Source organism: Lissotriton vulgaris, chromosome 8 (assembly GCF_964263255.1).
Source record: "Lissotriton vulgaris chromosome 8, aLisVul1.2, whole genome shotgun sequence".
Lineage (NCBI taxonomy): Eukaryota > Metazoa > Chordata > Amphibia > Caudata > Salamandridae > Lissotriton > Lissotriton vulgaris.
Window position 1 is genome coordinate 204,795,025 of NC_141696.1, and position 20,334 is coordinate 204,815,358.

At 45.8% G+C, this 20,334-nt stretch overlaps 1 protein-coding gene across 1 annotated transcript in view; it reads left to right on the forward strand.

The window, feature by feature from the left end:
- The window catches only part of LOC147696876 (glutamate carboxypeptidase 2-like), a 653,445-nt gene that overhangs the window by 325,327 nt on the left and 307,784 nt on the right, over positions 1 to 20,334 (forward strand). The window contains exon 6 of the mRNA XM_086933984.1: positions 8,432 to 8,618. Coding sequence (XP_086790110.1) covers positions 8,432 to 8,618 — 187 coding nt within the window. The remainder of the gene's footprint in view (positions 1 to 8,431; positions 8,619 to 20,334) is intronic.

Below are 20,334 nucleotides of genomic sequence, written 5' to 3' on the forward strand. Positions count from 1 at the left end.
GGTCAGGCGGCTGGTGCGGGTGGTGGTCGAAAGAGTGGTGGTCTCGGCGGTGGAGGTGGGGGTGGTGGTGTTGAAGCTGTCGTGGATGTGGTTTAAGCTGTCGTGGATGTCGGTGATCTTGCGGTGAAAGAAGGGGACTTACGCTCCGTATTTTTAAAATCTATCACTGTTATCTTGTGTTGTATCACTTTATTAGCAAAACTGTTTTTAATGAATTGCTGGTGTGCTTAGTGCCGCACTCACTAGAATCCCTGAGGCGGAAGCCGGGGACTTACGCTCCGTATTTTTAAAAATCTAGCACTGTTATTTTGTGTTGTGCCACTTAGCCTGCAAAACTGTTTTTTAATGAATTGCTGGTGTGCTTAGTGCCGCACTCACCCCCCACGCGCCTCACGCTCCTCTCACTCCGCCACAGCCGAGTTGGTGCTGCAGTCAGGTGGGGGACGCCATCTTGGATGAGGAGTGGGTCGGCAGACTAGTGCTCGCTCCTCCCGCCAAGCTACATCATAAATGACCATACCTCCCAGGAAGCGCAGCGGGCGCGCCGACAGCGCGCCAAAGGCTTGCCAAAGGCGAGACGGTCTGCGCCCGTCCGCGCCAGGCGGGGCCATGGGCCTAGGCCCTATATACCACCTCCTATGCCTCCCACCACCTACATACGAGAAACCCTCCTTCAGCTAAGGAACATCATGCCCAAACCATGTCTCCACTCGCTTTCCTTAGAAGAGGGACAAATGTACTGCTTACATTGCGCGTATTCAGTGACAACGTCCGTGAGCCCTAAGAAACAATGGGTTAAGATTGCCCTACTTAATTGTAGGTCTCTACCCAAACATGGTACAGATATTAATTTCGCCATACAACTCTCCCCATTAAAATCATTCTCGAGCAGCCTTGTCTACCGCTCTCCGGGAGTACCAGGACAGTTCTATAGTTCTCTGCTGGAAGTGGCCACCTCTCATGCCTGTGCGTCCCCTAATTTCACCATCTTGGGAGACTTAAACATCCACTTTGACGATCTGACTGACAAAGCGACGGTAGACCTTACGTCAGATCTAGCCTAATACAAACTGTCCCTGGAAAGCCATCTCATTACCCGTACCAAAGGCCACCTTTTGGACCCTATTTTTTCAAACATCTCTGAGTAAGTCACAGATGAGCCCCTTCCCATCCCATGGTCAGATCATTATTTAATTCCTTTTAAGTACCAAATTTGCTCCGAACCCCCAAGTAGACCCCCCCTCAGGCTCCATCCCGCCCCTGGGCGAAACTAGACACAGAAGCCTGGGCACTCCAACTGGAAGCCTCTATGCCAGTTCTCGAATCAGATCCTGCTACAATGGATCAGCAACTCCATATCTGGATGGAACAATCCTTAGACTCAGTTCTGCCGAAGAAATCACTCCCCAACAAAAAGGAAACTTTTAAATCTCCTTAGTTCACACCAGAGCTGCATAAACTAAGGAAAAAATGCAAAAAGCACGAACGATTATGGAGGAAGGACTGGGCAGCTAAAAGCAAAGGGGAATATAAAGCTGCCATGAAGCTTTATAAAATTAATATAAAAAATACCCAAGCCACCTTCTATGAAGGAAAAATTCAAGCTGCGGCAAACTCCTCAAGGGAAACCTATCGGATCATTAAATCGCTGATGAAAGTCCCAGTCCCACAACCCACTGCTGATCCCACAGGTTTAAGATGTAACCAACTAGCGGATTTCTTTTCCGCTAAAATCCTCACTATCTTGAAAACTCTACCGACCCCCAACACTCCTGCAGAGTTTCCTTCCCCCTCCCGCCAGTTGATAATCCCTGTCTGGATTCATTTTCCCAGATAACAAAGGACATTTTTGTGACGACCCGAAACTCAATCAAAAGTGGATCACCAACAGACCCAGTCCCCCTTAACAAACAAAAACTGGTCACCTCCACAGTGACCCCCCTCTTCACTGTTTTAATAAATTCTTCCCTTGACCAAGGCACTGTCCCCCCAACTGGAAAAGGGCCACTGTAAGAGCATTGTTGAAGAAATCCAATCTTGATCCCTTGGATCCAGCCAACTACAGACCAATTTCACTTTTACCTGGAAATAGTAAGGTGGCTGAAAAGTTGGTCAATCAGCAGCTCTCCACCTTCCTGGAATCCAATGGTCTCCTGTGCCTCTCCCAGACGGGATTTAGACCGCGGCAGGGCACAGACATCGCCCTCTTAGCAGTGGTCGAAGAGGCGAGAACCATCTTGGATGCAGGGGGGATCAGTGACAGTGATCCTCCTGGACCTGAGCGCCGCATTCGACACGGTGGACCATGTCACCCTGGTCCAGCGGCTAGGGAGGGTTGGAGTTACAGGCTCCGCCCTGGCCTGGCTTAAATCGTTTCTGGAGCATAGAACTTTTGAGGTAGTTGATAGACATGTACACTCCAAAGCTCTGCCCTTGCAGAGTGGGGTTCCCCAGGACTCCTCTCTGAGCCCCACACTCTTTAACGTGTACATGTCACCCTTGGAAGACATTGTGACACCTTTCGGTGTGAAGGTAGTCCTGTACGCCGACGACACTAAACTCGTTATCTCTTTAAACCAGTCGGCTCAATGCCTAGACAACCTAGCTGCTGGCCTTCAGAACATCTCAAATTGGATGAGTGAGTCGTTCCTTAAACTAAACGGGGAGAAAACTGAGATACTTCTATTGGGTAATCCCTCTAAACTTCCAGCTAGGTTAGTGTGGCCACCCTGCATGGGTACACACCCTACTCCAAAAAAGGAAATAAAAAGCCTAGGCATCTGGCTGGACCAGGACCTTAGCTTTAAGACCTAAGCCAGGAAAACTGTGGGAACTTGTTTTGGCCTCCTGCGCATGGCTTGCAAAATCCTCCTCTTGATTCTTCCTCAGGCTAGGAAACTTTTCATTCAAGGTCTCGTTATTTCAAGATTGGACTTTGGAAACGCCCTACTCCTGGGTGCCCCAAAATTGGTCGTCAACAAGCTCCAGCACGTTCAAAACGCAGCAGCCAGGCTTCTTACTGAGACAAAACCTGGATGCTCGGCCAAACTTGCTCTGAACTCACTACACTGGCTCCCAATTCAGGAAAGAATTCTCTTTAAAACCCTATGCATTTCTCATAAGATCTTCCACAGTAAAGGCCCCCCTATCTTGACCCCCCTCATAAAACCACACAAAGGCACTAGGCATCTGAGATCTAACACCCTCTCTTTGGCCAGTGTCCCCAGAATCAAAAGAGCTCGTACAGGGGGTCGCCTTTTTTCTTATAATGCCCCCAAATTGTGGAACACCCTCCCCATTAACATCCGGAGGGAAACCAACCTACTGGCCTTCTGTAGGCTAGTCAAAACCTGGCTTTTCCCCTGAAATCCTCCTGCTCTGATTTTAGTATAGCAAGTCATAGCGCTGGGACGCCCACGGGTAGCTAAGCGCTTTAGAAATCCGACTCAAATTCAAAAATTCAAATTCAGTGAGTTGCACAGGTCTTGTGATGGTGAAATGTCGTTGGTGTTGGAGCTGGGGTTGGAGAGTTCTTTCACGATGTTGAAGAGCTCTTTGCTGTTGTGTTCGTTGTTGTCTAGGCGGTCCTTGAAGGCGGTCCTCTTGGCAGTCCTGATGAGTTGGTGGTGTCTGCGGGTGGCGTTCTTGTGGGCTGTCTGGTGTTGGTCGCGGAGCCAGCTCTTCTCCAGCTTCCGACAGGTGCGCTTGGAGGTCCGGAGGTCTTCGGTGAACCAGGCGGCTTTCTTGTTGGTGTGATTGGAGGCAGAGGTCTTGAGTGGGGCGAGGGCGTTGGCGCAGTCGTTGATCCACTGTTTGAGGTTGATGGTGGTGGTGTCTGGGTCGGTGGGGTCGGCGGGTGGTCCCAGGGCGAGGGCGGTGGTCAGTTGGTCCTCTGTGACCTTGCACCATGTGACCGGGCGGGACGTTCCTTTGAGGAACATGACGAAATACGATGTGACTGGTGGTCAGCTGTCCCCTTGTCACCCGTTTCTCTCCCCTCTCAACAGCGTGACACCCCATACCTTCAAGAAGACTGGCCACCCAAGGAAAGCGAACACTGTTGGGAATACGAGGAGGACAAGGGACTGGTCGCCTTTAACTGTGCCTTCCAACGCGACAAGACTCCTCCCCTCTTCGACGTCATCAAGTCAGCTGAGCCAAAAGAAGGACGAACCCGGAAGAGAACAAACGGTGTTTCCCCGGAGGACGAAGGTGTTGGTGAGCGGAGAAGGAGTGTACAGTCGAGGAACCTTGAGGAAAGAGCGGAGGAAGAAGACGAAACGAGCCCTGGCGATTTCATCAAGCCAGGAGGCCAACGTCTACACGAGCCGCCCGCCACGCTCTCGCGGGAGGAGCGTGGCTATCACAGGTACGGGGCAAGGTAGCGGGTTGGGTGGGACGGCGTCTCCAGCCTGCCGAATAGAAGTCTGCCTGTAAATACGTGTAAATAGTTGTACAGTCCGATGAACTCCCTTCCCCGCACGAGCACTTGAGCACTATCGTAACAACTGTACAAACACCCACGCACTTGGTTTCCCTCACTCCTGGCCCCGCAGATACAAATCCCGGACGTCCAAGTAACTCCCCTTTTCTTTCTTTTGTTTTGGTTTTGGGATTACTGGACAACACTGAGGACCCGACCTGTCTGGCATATTCAACCTGGAGCCTATCAAGAATCCAAAAACGGACCCTGCCATGTTGCAAGAGAAAGACTGACGAGCAGGAGAAGGAAAGCTTATATGAAAATAAAGCCTTCTTTAAAATCGTTAATCATGGTCTCTGACTCTATTACTTTCACCCCAGCTGCTCCATTACACCCCAGCTGCGGTGTGGCATCTGTTGGGTGCAGTGGTGTGTGGTGGGTTTTCCAGAAGGTGAAATGGACGCATCTGTGGTCTGTCCAGTGGGGTTCGGTGGTGTGGTTGAAGGAGACGTGGGGACGTGTGGAGAATATGGGGTCCAGTGTGTGTCCAGCGGCGTGGGTGGGTGTCGTCACGAGCTTTTTGAGTCCGAGGTTAGCGAGGTTGGCGATCAGGGCGGTGGAGTTGGCGTCGTTGTTGTTCTCATGGTGGAAGTTCAGGTCCCTGAGGAGGATGCAGTCCGTGGAGGCGAGGGCGTGGGTGCTGATGAGTTCGGCGATGGAGTCGCTGAACTATGGCCGGGTGGCCGGTAGACGAGTGTTCCTCAGAGGGTGGTGTTGGGGTCTGTGTGGATCTGGAAGTGCATGTGCTCGGCGGTGGTGAGGGTGTCGTCGCTGCTGGTCGAGACTCTGAGGGTGTCCTTGTGGATGATGGCGATTCCCCCTCCCACTCCGTTGGTGCGGTCTCTGCAGGAGATCTTGTAGCCTTCTGGGATGGCTATGGCGATGTCTGGTGCCGAGGTGGCGTTCAGCCAGGTCTCAGTCAGGAAGGCGACGTCGGGGTTTGTTAAGTCTAGGAGGTCCCAGGGTTCGATGGCGTGCTTGCGAGCGGAGAGGGTGTAGAGGAGGATGCATCGGAGGTGGTTGGGTTCTCTGATTGATGGTTTGGCGGGCCGGATGCTGGAGATGCTGCAGTTCGGGCAGGTGAAGGACCCTTGGGTGCGCTTCGGGGTGGCCCGGTAGCAGGGGTGATCTCGTCCGGGATTGAGTGCGTGGAGGGTGCTGGAGTCGTAGTGCAGTCTGGTGTTGTGGCGGCTTCGGGGTCCAGGGGTTCTGGCGCTGGGCGCGGTCCAGGCGCGGACGGGTGCAGACAAGCTTGCCTTTGGCGCACCAACGGCGCGCCCGCTGCGCGCGGCCGCCATAAGAAGGGGAGGTGGGAGGGAGGAGCAGCTGGGAGGGGGGAGGGAGCCAATGGGGGCGGGGCTGCAGGGACGCAGGGGCGGGAATGGGCAGGAGGAGAAAACAAGCCTAAGGCAAGGCAACAGGCGTGCGGCAAACAGACAAAACAGGCAAAAATGGTCACAAATGCAGGCGGTAACTGGAGCACAATACAGGTGGTCACAAAGGATACTGGCCAATTAGCATTCAGCTCGTGCTCTGGAAGGTACGCGTACGGTATGTCGTCTATAGATATATCTATGATTTTACTTTTAATTTTCTCAGGAACTACTGAACGGATTTACACCATTTAACAAAAAGGTTGATCTGCCAACTGAACTCTACCTTTTTGCCAAATTTGGTGTAATTCCGTTCAGCCGTTTGGGCTGTAGCCCTGGCTAAAAGTCCTATGGAAAATTGCATGGGGAAAACACATTTTGGGACCCCCCTTTTTTCTCAGCTCCCGCTAGATGAATCACCCCCACCCCCAAACTTTCAGTGAAGGAACGGAGTGAAGCAGGCCAGATTCTTGGAGAAATTCGCAAAGATTCGTCCACCGGCGCCAAAGTTATTCCAAATAGAATGTTGCGGATTTCCTAACCCTTCTCCTGGAAAAAGAAACGAGCTGCACTCCTGACAGTGAGGGATAAAATCAATTATTTCATTCAATAGGCATTCCTGAGGTGTTTCCGTCATCTTTGACTTTTTTCAAAGGGTGAACCTTGGCATCGCATAAAACAGCATCCCCAACTCATTTAGTTCCTTTTTATAGTTACCGCCCCCTGGTGGGCGTTCTCCAGTGGGTGTTCCACGAAAATAAAACCCTCCAGTGGGTGATGCCACAATGTTTACTCAGTTCAATTATTTAAATGAAGTCCTTTAGCACTCACTGTTGGCTCCGTCGCATTCCTCTTTTTAAAGGACTGCTGGAAACCGTACTGAAGCCAGTCTTCGGTGTCACCTGCTGAACCATTATCGTTTTCACGAGCCTCCAAAGACGGTTCTTTTGCAGGCAGCAATGGCACTCTAGCTGGCGGTGTTTCACTCGCGGCTGAGCCACGCTGCATAAATATCACCAAACCCTTCTCCTGGAAACGGAAATGATCTGCACTCCGGACAGTGTGGGATAAAATAATTTATTTAATTCAATGGGCATTCCTGACGCGTTTCAGTCATCTTTGACTTTTCTCAAAGGGTGAGTCTTGAAATCGCATAACACAGCATCCCCAACACAATTGGGTCTTTGCAATGTATGCTGGAACTTGTGGTTTGCTGTTCCACGAAAATAAAACACTCCAGTGGGTGATGCCACAATGTTTACTCAGTTCAATTATTTAAATAAAGTCTTTTAGCTCTCACTGTTGACTCCGTCGCATTTCCCTTTTTAAAGGGCTGCTGGAAACCATACCGAAGCCAGTCTTTGGTGTCACCTGCTGAACCCTTATCGTTTTCATGATCCTCCAAAGACGGTTCTTTTGTGGGCAGCTGGCGGTGCGTCAGTCGCAGCTGAACCACGCCACATAAATATCACCAATATATATATATTCAATCAGAATGCTTGTAAATATCCTAACCAGTGGCAATCGCTCTGATGGCGTTCCATCACATAATGTTTCACCCACTGTGCCACTCTAAGCAGAGGCCACTGAACACAAATCAGTACCAACCCGGTTCCTGATTGAAATAGTCCATCCTGCACCTTGTCATTTCACCCTTCCACTTTGTAGCCCACTTCTTTTTAGTTGGGAAATTTTGAGATTCACAGTCCCAAATTCTCATTGACTGCAGGTACCCCATCTAGCTAGCATGCTTGCCTTAGAGAATGCATACACTTGGGCCTGGTTACGAGTTCCTCAATAATTTATGCATGGGTTGGAATTATGAGTTAGACGGTATTTAATGCATCTGATAATTATTCGATGCATTAAATTCATTAATTTTCAGCACACCAATCCTGCCAAAATGTAACTGGGAAAACATACAGTATTCACCATATCATGTAAATTTTGGTGAGTTAAACACCAAAATCTGCATGTTATTCCCCATTAACTCGTAAAAGGTGTTATTTATCGAACATGTTAAATAACGTACTTAGTGCCATTCTTAATTATCAGGGCTGATATATAAGATCTTCGCTTGTAATATGGCCCATAGAGTATAAGAAAGATGGTGTAGGGAATGGAAAATTACTTTGACCATTAAGACTAAGACCATTCCGATCCATTGCTAAACTCCTCAAATGAAAATGTTATCCGGTTGCCAGAGCAAACACTTTTATTCCTTGGGAGTCGTCATGGCAAGTTCCTTTTCAAATTAAAACCTAAGTCTACTAACTGGGGTTATATGTACATTTTAGTCCTTTAATTTTTTAGATTTTTGTAAAAAAATGAGATGATTTATACGAAGTCACACATGCACTGGCAAAGCCAGCATTTCTGGTTTTATTGTGTTAATGCAGGAAAACATACAAAGTACAAATGTTTGCGTATGTTAGTATATTAAAGGCAGACCTATTGGATTTTCCAGTGCTTGTTAATTTAAATGCTATTTGTGTATAACCCAGGATCATACCTGAATTTCATACAGGTGCTTGTAAAACCTGACAACAGATAAAAGTAAAATTATATTCAACAGGTCAAGAATGCGGAGCTGGCAGGCGCCAAAGGAATCATTCTCTACTCGGACCCTGCTGATTATTGTGCACCAGGAGTAGAGCCCTATCCAGATGGCTGGAACCTTCCTGGAGGTGGTGCTCAGCGTGGGAATGTCCTAAACCTGAATGGAGCTGGTGACCCATTGACCCCAGGTTATCCAGCAAAAGGCAAGTTTTGATGTGTATAATTTATTTTCTTACTAAGTTTCTTTAAGACTTTATTAGAAATTAAAAAAGTGCAAAAGTGGAAAAACATATATAAGATGTAAGAAGCAAAGATTTTTCCCCTCCTAAAAAAGACTAATGCCGAACAGACAGACCCTGCCAACTATAAGCCAATTTCTCTTCTTCCTGCACTCTCTAAAGTTCTAGAGAAACATGTTAACAGGGTACTCCAAAAACACATTGAAGACTGGAAGTTTCTTCATGAGTCCCAATCGGGCTTTAGGGCCAACTATAGTACAGAGTCTGCTCTGCTGGAGGTGACTGAATTTATCAAGGATAAGATGGTCCAAGGAGGAAAGGCTGTTTTGATATTACTCGTTTTGTCGGCGGCCTTTGATACAGTCCCTCACAAGAGGCTCCTAGATAGACAAGCTATCATCGGCCTGGGGTTATTCACCTTAACATGGATGTCCTCCTTCCTAGAAAACAGATCTCAGGATATATGGCTACCCCCTTTCTCATCTCCTGTCCCAGCCATGAATGTAGGAGTCCCCCAGGGCTCTATTCTCAGTCCTAGCCTTTTTAATATATATCTGTCACCCTTGCACTTTTGGTAGAGAAAGAGGGCGCAAAAATCGTCTAATATGTAGATGACACCACTGATTTTTACATGCGATAAAGGAATCAACTTTGACGGCGGAATGATTAGGTCTTGCCTCACAAAGGTGTTTAATTGACTTAAAATAGATCAGCTGAAGTGTAACTCAGACAAAACAGAAGTTGTCTTCTTTGGACAACCTGAAACGTACAACTGGAGCATGTGGTGGCCAAAAGACCAGCCACCTCCGCCCACAGCTAAGGAGAAAGTAAAACATTTAGGAATTGTCATTGACAACTCACTCTCCATGCGATTTCAGATCCAAAATCTAACAGGCGCATGCTTTGGCATACTCGGCATGTTAAAAAAATTCCTGCTGATGCTATCACTAGAGAGCAGAAAGATTGTGGTGCAGGCTCTGGTGACATCTAAACTCGACTATGTCAACAATTTCTACTTCGGTCTTCCCAAATGATTCATCCAGTGTCTGCAAGTGGTGCAAAACGCGCTGGCCAGAGCTATAGTGAGATCCAAACCTAGGTCTAGTATGACCCTCATTCTAAGGTCTCTTCATTGGCTATGCATGAAGGAACGGATGGACTTCAAAGCGATGATCATCTTTTTCAAAGATTTCTGCGGCTTAGTAGCCGGCTACCTCAATAAGCGCATCAAACCCTACATTCCATCTAGATCCCTAAGATCTACTAAGACTAACCTGGCTATCGTGACCAAAATATGCTGTGCACGCACGGGTGGAAGATCCTTTGGTTTTCTATGCGCAATGATGTGGAACAGCCTGGCTGAACCTCTGAGACTTACCTCAGATGTGCTAGCTTTCAGGGAAAACCTAAAAACTTAGCTTTAAAAAAAATAATCCGTCCCCTTTTTCCAACTACTTTTTCCGTTGCATTGCACCAGGACACTCTAGTTTGAGTAGCTGCGCGCTATATTAAATACACTATTTCATTTCAAGAACATCTGACACAGATAAACCCTGTTGAGATCCATGTCCATATAGGAGCCATGAATGAAGACCCATGATGGTGAAAGAGGCTCAAGGTTCAGCATAAGTGCTATGAAATAGAATATCAAGGTAACATCTTAAAAAAGATAAAGGGAATTGAAAAAGTAAAGCACAACAAAAGGTCAGGGATTAAATCTTTGAAGAACACAGCTGCATTAAAGTGGAAAAAACATGAAGAAATGTTGGCAGGCAGCTGAGCTAGTGCAGGAGGAGGTTTTATACTGCTGCTTCCATCCTTGCTCTGGATGGCCCACCGTAAAATCAGGAAATGATTCCCCGTAAGTCCAAATCTATCAAGTGTACTAACCACCAACTACCCACCTTGGCTAGTCTCCATTCCTGAACTTTCATGATTTCAAAGGAAGTGTGCAAACACATTACGTAAAGACCATATCTTTCCTGCTTTACCTCACACACTCCTTCATTCCTGTAAACCCTGATAGATCTACTGCTCTCTGACCATGAATTTAATTCATGTAAAGCATCTCATCAATATCAAATGAAGATGTGCATCCTGCCTTTTCTAGCACACTGATAAAACTTCTTTCTCTTCACCCTTCTAATGGTACCCCTTCCATATTGATGTAGGGCTCAACTGCACATTTGAATCCCAACACTCTACCCATATCTTACCTAGAAATGAACTATGAAAATGTAATCTCCTATTCACCATCCGCAAGGCTGCAACCCGCTTGGACCCACACACCCCTCTTTTAATATGTCTGTTCCTTAAATAGCCACTGAAACTGTTGGTATGTGCAATTTGGTCCCTCCACCAAACTCACCCCTAGGAGTCCTTATACGTGCTAGTTCATTTGCATAAAAGCTGCTTACATTTCATGACTTCACAGAGGCCTGGCTTATCAATACATACAAGATCAAGCTATCATGTATAAGGACTGAGCTAATGATTATGGGTGGTGTAGTTTTCTTTATCTACTGTACTTCAGTCATCTGTTGTTTGGTCCATTAGTAAAAAATGTTAATACATGTTAAAACCACTGTTCCTTACCATGTCGTGATATTGATGGATTCGAGGTCACCCTCATCGAGGATCAGCTCCGCGATTAAGTCAGCTTCGGAGTCGATGCGGCACACCAGCAGGCGTCGGGCCCACCACACAAGTCAGAGCAGCGCTCACGGCATCAGGCAGGTTATGTCGTTGCTCGCTGGTATCGATGTGGCACGGCAGCTGGCGTCGGGTGTACTTCGCAAATCGGAGCAGCCCTCACGCCTTTGGTGCAGATTACGGCGTCGCTCGATGGGGTTGGTGTTGCAATTTCCTTCAGTAGTAGCTGAAACAGCAGTTCCAGATGCAGGGAGACAGAAGGGGTGAAGTCTTTGTGTTCCTGAGACTTCAGAACAGGAGACAAGCTGAGTTTCAAGCTCTTGGAGATCTTTTCTTCAAGCAGGTGACAAAGCAAACAGCAAAGTACTTTTTCTCCTTTCCTTGACAGCAAGCAGCAACTGCAGACCAACCCCAGACCGCATACAGCACCGGGGCAGAATTCCTCCTCAGCTTCACCGGCTCTTCTCCTTGGCAAAGGTTTCCTCTTGATTTCTCAGAAGTGATCTACACGTCCGGGGTCTGGGCCCCGCTTTTTATACACACAAATCCTTTGTTCTCTGAAGGCAGAGAGTGTCTTTACCCAGCAAAAACCAGTTGTGTCCACCCTGGCAGGAGGTGGAGACAGCATTGTTGAAAGCAGACCTGGTCCAGGCAGGTGAATGGAAGTCTCCTCCCCTACTCTAAATTCAACCCTGGTCCATTTACCCCAGCCCTGACTCATCAGACTTCTGGAGCCACAGCCCTCTCCAGCCCCCTGTCATCCAAAAGCCAGACTTGCAATACACAAACCTAAAATACCTACTTTCAAAAAACAGAATATAAAAATCACCCTCACTAAAAGATGCATCTTTACATTCTGAGTTCAGACATATTAAACTTTATTTTCCTATCTTGTTCCTAGGGTTAGTCATGATTATAAGATGTTATGACCAAACTGCCCATTCTGGCCTATGGGAATAGATTGCTTTGCCATAGTGAAAAACAAAATTGGCAGTATTTCACTATCAGGACCTGCCACCTACATCAGGGCATGTGCCACATCTCACATACAATGCACCCTGCCCCACAGGGGTACCTTGGGCCTACCTTAGGGGTGACTAACATGTAGAAAAGGGAAGGGTTAGGGACTGGCAAGTGTGTTCCCACCAGCAGCATTTGATTTACAGGCCCTGGGCACACATGGTGCACTGTACTAGGGTGTGACAAGTAAATCAAATAACCAATTATGGAATCACTTATCCATAACAACAATTCACCAAAGGGAACACTTGCACTTTGGCACTGAACAGTAGTGGCAAAGTGCCCAACACATCTAGACCAGCAAAAACACATGAGGCCACAGCAAAAAATGGAAGGGAGACTCGCGCAAATGGTGCCAAGTCTAACGTGTCTCCTCCAGCTCAAATGTGGGGAGAACTACCCACCCTCTTGGGAGATCTCTTCACAAAGGTGTAAACATCTGGACAGAACATCAGCATTGGCGTGATCTGTACCCGGGCAGTGTTCCACCATAAAGTCCATCCCCTGTAGGAAAATGGAGAACCTCACCAGTTTTGGATTCTCACCCCTCATCTGCATCAACCATCTGAAGGGCCTGTGGTCCATCTGAACCCGGAAGTGAGTCCCAAACAAGTATGGTCTCAACTTTTTAATTGCTCAGACCACATAAAATGCCTCACGCTCAATCGCACTCCACCTCTGAATGGATTATTGCAGTAGTCTATATGTGGGAGTTACATCGCGTATAAACAATTCAAAATCAAGGAGCTTGATTAGTTGTTGAAGCATTGTGCTTCAGTCATTGGTATCCTGTCCTCAAATCCCTCTATTGGCTTTCTATTTTTAAGCGTCTCCATAAAAACTGCTTTATCTGAGGGTCCAAATCTGACTATACCAGAGGGGAGGAGAACTCCTTTAAGAGGGGTGTGCTAAGGGATGATATGAAGCTCCTTCGAGAGGTAAGAAGGGTTCAGCCAATTTGAATTTAGTGCTTTTAATGTAAAGTGAGGAGGGAAATACTCCAATAAGTAGCTAATGCACAGGATAACGCTGGCACCTGCCTACCACCTCCTCAATACATACATGCACCTGGGAAGACTCATCTGAAGAACAAGACCCTGCTGGAAGAAAAAAGACTCATGACTCTTTGTGAAAGGAAGGGACTCATGGACTCTTGATCCTTGATAGCACCCAGGGACTGAAACTACTTTCCAAGAGCGACGTTTTTGGCTTCCTCTTTTGTTGCTCCACATACACAATAGCAGGGTGGCTCTTGGATTCAAGATGTACCAACTGAACGAAGATGACTGGAAGCTGAGGGGTTCCTGACTGGTCAGAGCCCTGGTGCTGAGAAGCATAGCCAGACGACCTGGGAGCTGAAGGACTGACCAGAAACAAATGCATTCTAGCAGTTAGAGTAAAGTGGGGCTTACTCATTTTTCCATCTTAGCAGTACTGGGCCAATGTGCTGAGGCTAGCCCAGGGATGTCACACCTGCTTGTAGCTCATTTGCCTCACTGAAAATGGGCTCACCTGGACCTTGCAGAAAAGATACCTGGCCTTGTGTAACCTTATCCAGCTGCAGCTCCCAGGCATCTGAGGCTAAAACCTTGGACTGCGGTAAGGCGACAGATGTATCCGACTGGTGAAGCATCATCCGTTGCAACAAAGTCCGGCTTTGTCTGGCTCTGAGCTTTTGTTGAAAAGGCAAAAGCTTAAGATGGAATACAATTGTGAAGTATCTGCATTTAAGGGGGCCTCACAGACCTCAGCCTTGGACCTTGCCCCACTGAAGGATTTTGGACTTCCATTTCTGAGACAAAGTTCGTAGGAAACATTTTGACATGAATATCCCCTTGGTGTATCTAACCTTCTCTCCATCGTGATAATTCTGAATCATGCGTAGGTCCCAGTCATGTAGGAACTGGTGTTTTGTTACTGTTGCTTTACTTTTTTGGGTGCGTTTTTGCTATGAAATGTTAATGATTCTTCTCTAGTTCTTATCTGATTTATTGATTTTGGTGACCTTCTGCTCATGAAATATTCCTTTCTTTCTAAATTGGTTTGGTCTGTGCTTAATGTTGTTTTCTAGACTTTAAAATTGTCTGTCCTGCTTAAACTTAACAGGCATTTATTTTGTGGATTTCCAGTTTTTTGTGCCAGAGGGCTGAGCCGAACTTTTCTAAGAACAAATTTTGCCTAACCAGATTGTCCTCATTAAACTTTTAGGGCTCACCCCCTTCTAAATTAATAACCCAATTTCTGACAATGTGGTATCAGCTTTATCTTACGTATTCCAGTGGTATTCTGTGGAACATCAAACAGAGTGTTGCATGTTAAAAATGAATATTAACATTAGGTCTTCCTCTTGTTCAGATTCAGTTGGGGAAAGCTTTTTATTTAAACAGGCATTACGAAGATGTGGAAGCTGCTCTGTCTTAGCAGGAATAGGCTCTTGTGAACAGATATAAATAAAGAGTAGTTTTTTCAGAATTCTCATACAAGAATCTGCGTGGAATACTGATGCGTTTGAATGGAAAGCTGAGGTGCACATGAACTGCAGGTTGGGTCACGTTTACCCATTTAATTATTTTTAGATGTTTGTGGAAATTTACATACTGCTTTATATATTATGTTTTCTTTAATGGTGTTCTAAATTTGCATACTGAGTCAGATGAAAAATCTCTGTACCTCCTCTAGCCTTTCTTAGCATGCCATCATGTCCACAGATTCCATCCATGTGTGGCTACCACAGCACAGTTGTTCATAATATGAGTCCCATATTTTATGAATACACCTCACAATCAGGAAATAGTTATTTTGAACCAGACATCACTATAGATTTTGTTGAACTGTAACCCTCCCTGTAAAATTACATCTTTACGATCTGCAAGACGGACACCGGAGGGAGCCTGTGGTTGGTCACTGTGCCTCCACTTCTGAAAGGTTGGAAGGAGGAGAGAAATGCCTCAAAGTGGGGGGCATGTTTTCTTGCTTTTTATGACTTAATACATGTTACTTGTGAGCAGCCTGACTTCAAAATGCCCACCAAGGGGACGCCCAGTGTCGTAATCATTGTTGCTGGTCTGCCTGACCTTGAAGTGGCGACTTGCCATCTGGGTATTACTGGCAGAGCACCAAGCTCAAGGCAATAATCCTTGGCGACATCTACAGATCAGACATTGACTCAATGGACTTAAGCATTGGATAGGTTTGGAATGATACTATTGAAAAAACGACCACAATAGGAGGGGATTGGCTGAAGAAGTGACTATGCCCACCCCGGGCGAAACCACATACATTGTACAAACCGCGGAGCCCGACCTATATGGCTGATGCCCGGTGGAGCTGTTTAGGCAGCTATGGAGGAGATTGGCTTTGGTTTCATCCCTGCAGCCTTCACCTACCCAGCCAGACATTGGACATTGTTTTTCCTCTTCTCTCTGCTGTGTTTCATTCCCCCCGCCTCCTCCCTCCATGTTCCTGTGGCTGCCTTCCTCTCCCAGACTTGCGTGGAGCCTTCCAATCAGTTGCCTTGTGGTTTTTGTGTTGATTTTTGAATGTCCCGCCGTTTTGGGGATGGTGCTATTGTTTCCGTGACCTGGGTCCTACACCTTTGCGACTTTCTTCCGACCCTCACTGCTGCTGGACTACTCCTTTGTTCTTCTTACTGACCTCGTCCCCTGGTCGACCCCCTCCACCCCTTAAGTCTCCTTTTGGCCTTTCCCACTTTGCCTTTCATGCCCCATAGGTCGTTTGTCCTGGTTATGTTATGCACTAACAAACGCATGTCATTGTGTAATCACCGTTTTTCTCCTATGTTATAATTGCTTCTGTAACTTATGTAACTTTTGTAACTCGTAATTCGCTGATCCTCATGTAAAGGGCTCTGATAACTCCGTGTCTAGCCAGTGCTATATAAAACTTTTCAAATGAATAAATAAAATTATCATGCACGTTTTGTGTGTTTTTTAATCATCATAGATGTGACCCTTCTCTATTTCTATAAAATGTTAATGAGAACACATGCTTTTCATAAAACAGTCTCGAAAATATAAAAAGGGGCTAGAGTGCTCACCTTTTTTATAGAGCAAATATATCTAGAGATTGCACATGAGAAGTGAACAGGAAACTTAATTCTTGTAATAATTAGTAAAGTTTATGGTCATTAATCAGTATGGTAATATTAAATGAATTATGGAGCAATATTGTTAGAGGATTCGACAAAATTGTGGTGATTTGTAATATGCAAAACAATGCTGAATTGGTTGTTCTTTCATGCAGACAGGTTATCATTATTTAGAACAGGACTTTGAGAAATTAGGTTACTGGTTAAGAATGAAATCCTACTCAAGGAGGAACCCCAATCCTTGTCATGGTGAGGCACAAGCAAACACCAAATATTCCTGTGCTCAGCCCTCTGGTACTTTGGCAGAGAGCAGTCCAGTTTAACTAAGAGGCAATGTGCAAACTATTTATACAGCACTTCAAATAGTAATCAAGTAACAACACAACACAAGAAAATCCCACCCCAATTTTGAAAAACTGAGTACATTTTAATAAAAAAAACAAGACCAAAATGGCAAATATCAAATCAGTAAAACCAGTGATATGCAAGTTTAAAGATGTCAGTGTAAACAGCGCCAAAAAGCACAAAGCACCAACTGTGGCTATTTGGTTGATGCATACCTGGATACAGCTACAAGTTCAAGCCACCTACGATGGAGAAACAGCCCAGGGTATGCATCTGTTCCAAGGAGTGCCGAAGCTACGATGTGAGGTCCTGCATCGTCATCTAGGATTATGTCCACAAGCACTTGCAATGTGAAGTCCGATGTCGAGAATGCATCGTACAGTTGAGGGCAATGTATTGGTTCCAAACATCTGTGAGGCTGCGATAAGAGAACTTGCATTGTAGTCAAGGCTACCATCGACAAGGGATTTGAAATGCAAGGGCCTGTGTCTTGAAAGGTTCGCACAGGTGGCGGTTCCAATTTAGGCTTCAGAGTCGGTGCAGAGTCCTTGCGTCGGTATAACGCTCACAGTAGAGACGATGCGTCAATTTCTGCTCAGGATTGCGCTACTCAGCAGAGGAGAAGCATCGGTTTGGCTGGGTCACAGGTAGGATAGCAGAGCACCTTCAGGCCCACTTCCAGGTCTCCTGAAATGGGGTGGCACCACTTGGCATAGTAGGACTCACTGAAGGCAGAATCCAGGTGCTGATCCATGATTTTTGGAGCCTTCTGTCCTGAGGCTCTAGCCAAGAGGCCAGCCAACTAGCCCTTAGAGTCACTTTCAGGTCCTGAATTCAACAGATGCAGGTCCAGTCTTTCTCACCCAGGCAGGAGGACAGCAGGCAGCAGGTCAGTACAGCAGAGTGGCAGTTTTTCAGCAGCACATCAGTCCTGCCTCCTGCCTCCTGCCTCCTGCCTGAGTATCCACAGGTACAGAAGTGTACTGAATAGTTGGTGTCCGGGGTCCAATATGTAGACCTGGGCATTCCTTTAAAGTGGGAGAAGATTCTAGAGGTTTCCCGTTGAAGTCTCCAAGCATCCTGCCTCCATTGTCCTGGCTTCATACTAACCACAGGTGGTATGCAACCATTTGTGTAGACGAAGTCTACCATCTATTCATGTGTAATAGGGGTTGTGCCCAGCTCCACCCACTCATCCTGGCAGTGGTGGCTCTTCCAGACAGACCTAAGCTCTTTATTGTGTGTGGCTGTCTAGGAGGAATACACAAAGCTCAACTGCCAACCACAACCAGTCATGTGACCTAGAGACAGGCTGCATGCACTAAATGGCCAAGGCAGAAAAATGCCAACTTTCTAAAAGTAAAACAACACCAGGGATTGGGCCCTTTTTTTGTCAGTAAGCCTGAGCCAACTAAAATTACAAAAACCAAACAATGCCAAAACTTTCTAGTCCTTCATGCACAATCAGTTTTGTTCATGATCACTATAATTAATAAAAGTGGTTACCATATATTTTTATCAGTCATATCAATGTATCATTAATCACACACAGCCGTACAATAGAAACATGTGATGAATTTATCCCATCCCACATACAATATTTGTACACAACAGTGGATACAAACAACATATTACAAACATTCAAAAAACATTCAAAGTAAACACAAAGGCACAATATGAACAAAAATCAACCAGTTCTGAATTTCAAATAGCTCAGACTGGAGCTAAAGAATAATTTTCACATATCTCTAAAAAAAATAATTGTTTTTCTCCATTATGAATGGACCATGCACCACAACCTCTACAAGGGTCCTGTAACCAGGATTATTATGACAATTCTATACATTCCTTTCTGCCCTGCTTATCAGTGCCACTATTTTGCTCGTTGGATGCACAGATGACTGTCATGTGTTTCGAACCTGTCTCTTATGTGAGGGTTCCCAGGGCCCAGAACTCTTATCCACTCTAAAACAGTTAATAAATAAATGAATCAAATACTACCTCAAAATTAATGTAGTAGGTCTGTAATACTTCAGTGCCATCAATAAAAGGCTGCGACTAAAATTACTTCATGTTACTTGTTTTTTTGGAAAGAAGAGATGTATTAGTTCTTCTAAAATTTCCTTATAAGTGGTCTCTCTGTGACCTCTAAGAAGTCTTCAAGAGGAGGCTTTTAATCTACAACAAAACAAAACTGTGAACCCATAGGCATGCCTTAGTTCATCACATAAAACTTCAATGATACGGCAAAAACTCCCGAGCTCGGATTCAGTAAACAGAAACACAATTGAAGATAGTTTGTGCTCGCAGACTCGTTACACAGTAAAAAACTTTAGAAAAGTGTAATTTTTAAAATGTTGATTATTTAAAATCCTAGTTCACCATAAGAGAGGTTTTTCATTGCAATTCCAAAGACACCAAATATAATCTGAATACCTACTGCCATTTGGAAATTATCACTTACTTGAGGTAAAAAGATAACTCCAATTTTATCCTATGAAAGAGGCAGGCCTTACAGCAATGAAAAATCAATTTAAGAGTTTTTCACTACCAGGACATGTAAAAATTAAAAACCTAACTTAAAATTTCATGTCCAACTTCTTAGATACACTGAAATCTGCCCTCTGGGCTGTCCAGGGCCTACCCTAGGGGTGACTTGCATGTATTAAAAAGAAAGGTCTGGGCCTGGCAAAAATGTTTTTTTGCCAAGTCGTCATGGCAGTTGAAAACTGCGCGCAAAGGCTGCAATTAAAGACCTGAGACATGTTTAAAGTGCTACGTAAGTGGTGGGTGGCACAATCAGTGCTGCAGTCCCACTGCTAGCATTTAAATGACAGGCCCTGCGGTCAGGTAGCCACTTTACTAGGGATTTACAGCACTAACCTGCACCAACTTTGGTGGAATGCTCCAGTAAATATCCAAGTAAGCGTGTGCCATGGACTGCATTTACCATAATGCTAAGGGGTAAACTGTGCTGGGAGGTGAAGCAGTGTGCTCCCACCCCTTTCCACTTTACTAGGAGCTTACATGTCTTTTTGTAGGGATTCTTGTAAGAGATGTTGCACATAATGTTCCACTATTGCAGAGGTTCAATAGAACGTTTCATGCATGGATGTTATTCCTTCATGAGCACTTTAATGCTTCTTTCTGTTTGGCTTACATGTTTAGCTGTTGTTAATATAGATGTTGTAACTGACAGTAGAACACTGCTTACCTACTGGTTGAAACACTTGTTCGTTATCCATGGACGACACTTGTGCCTTGCTGCTAATATTTTTGATATCCATGTTCTTGTAGGTCATAAGCAGATGCTCGCTTTGCTCCCTCAGAAGGGCTTATGCTGTTCTTGGCCTACCATTCCAGTCATGGCAGCGCCTGTATGTGGACAACAAACACTACTCTGTCATCATGCCACAGTGCACAGGCCCAACCCCCAGCTGCCGCCACAATTTTATCCTACAGACAAGCTACCCCTTGCACACTTTGCAACCCTTTGCAAACGTTTAGCACTATTGGGATTACATTTCTGATTGTTACAACGTGATGTTGATTCCC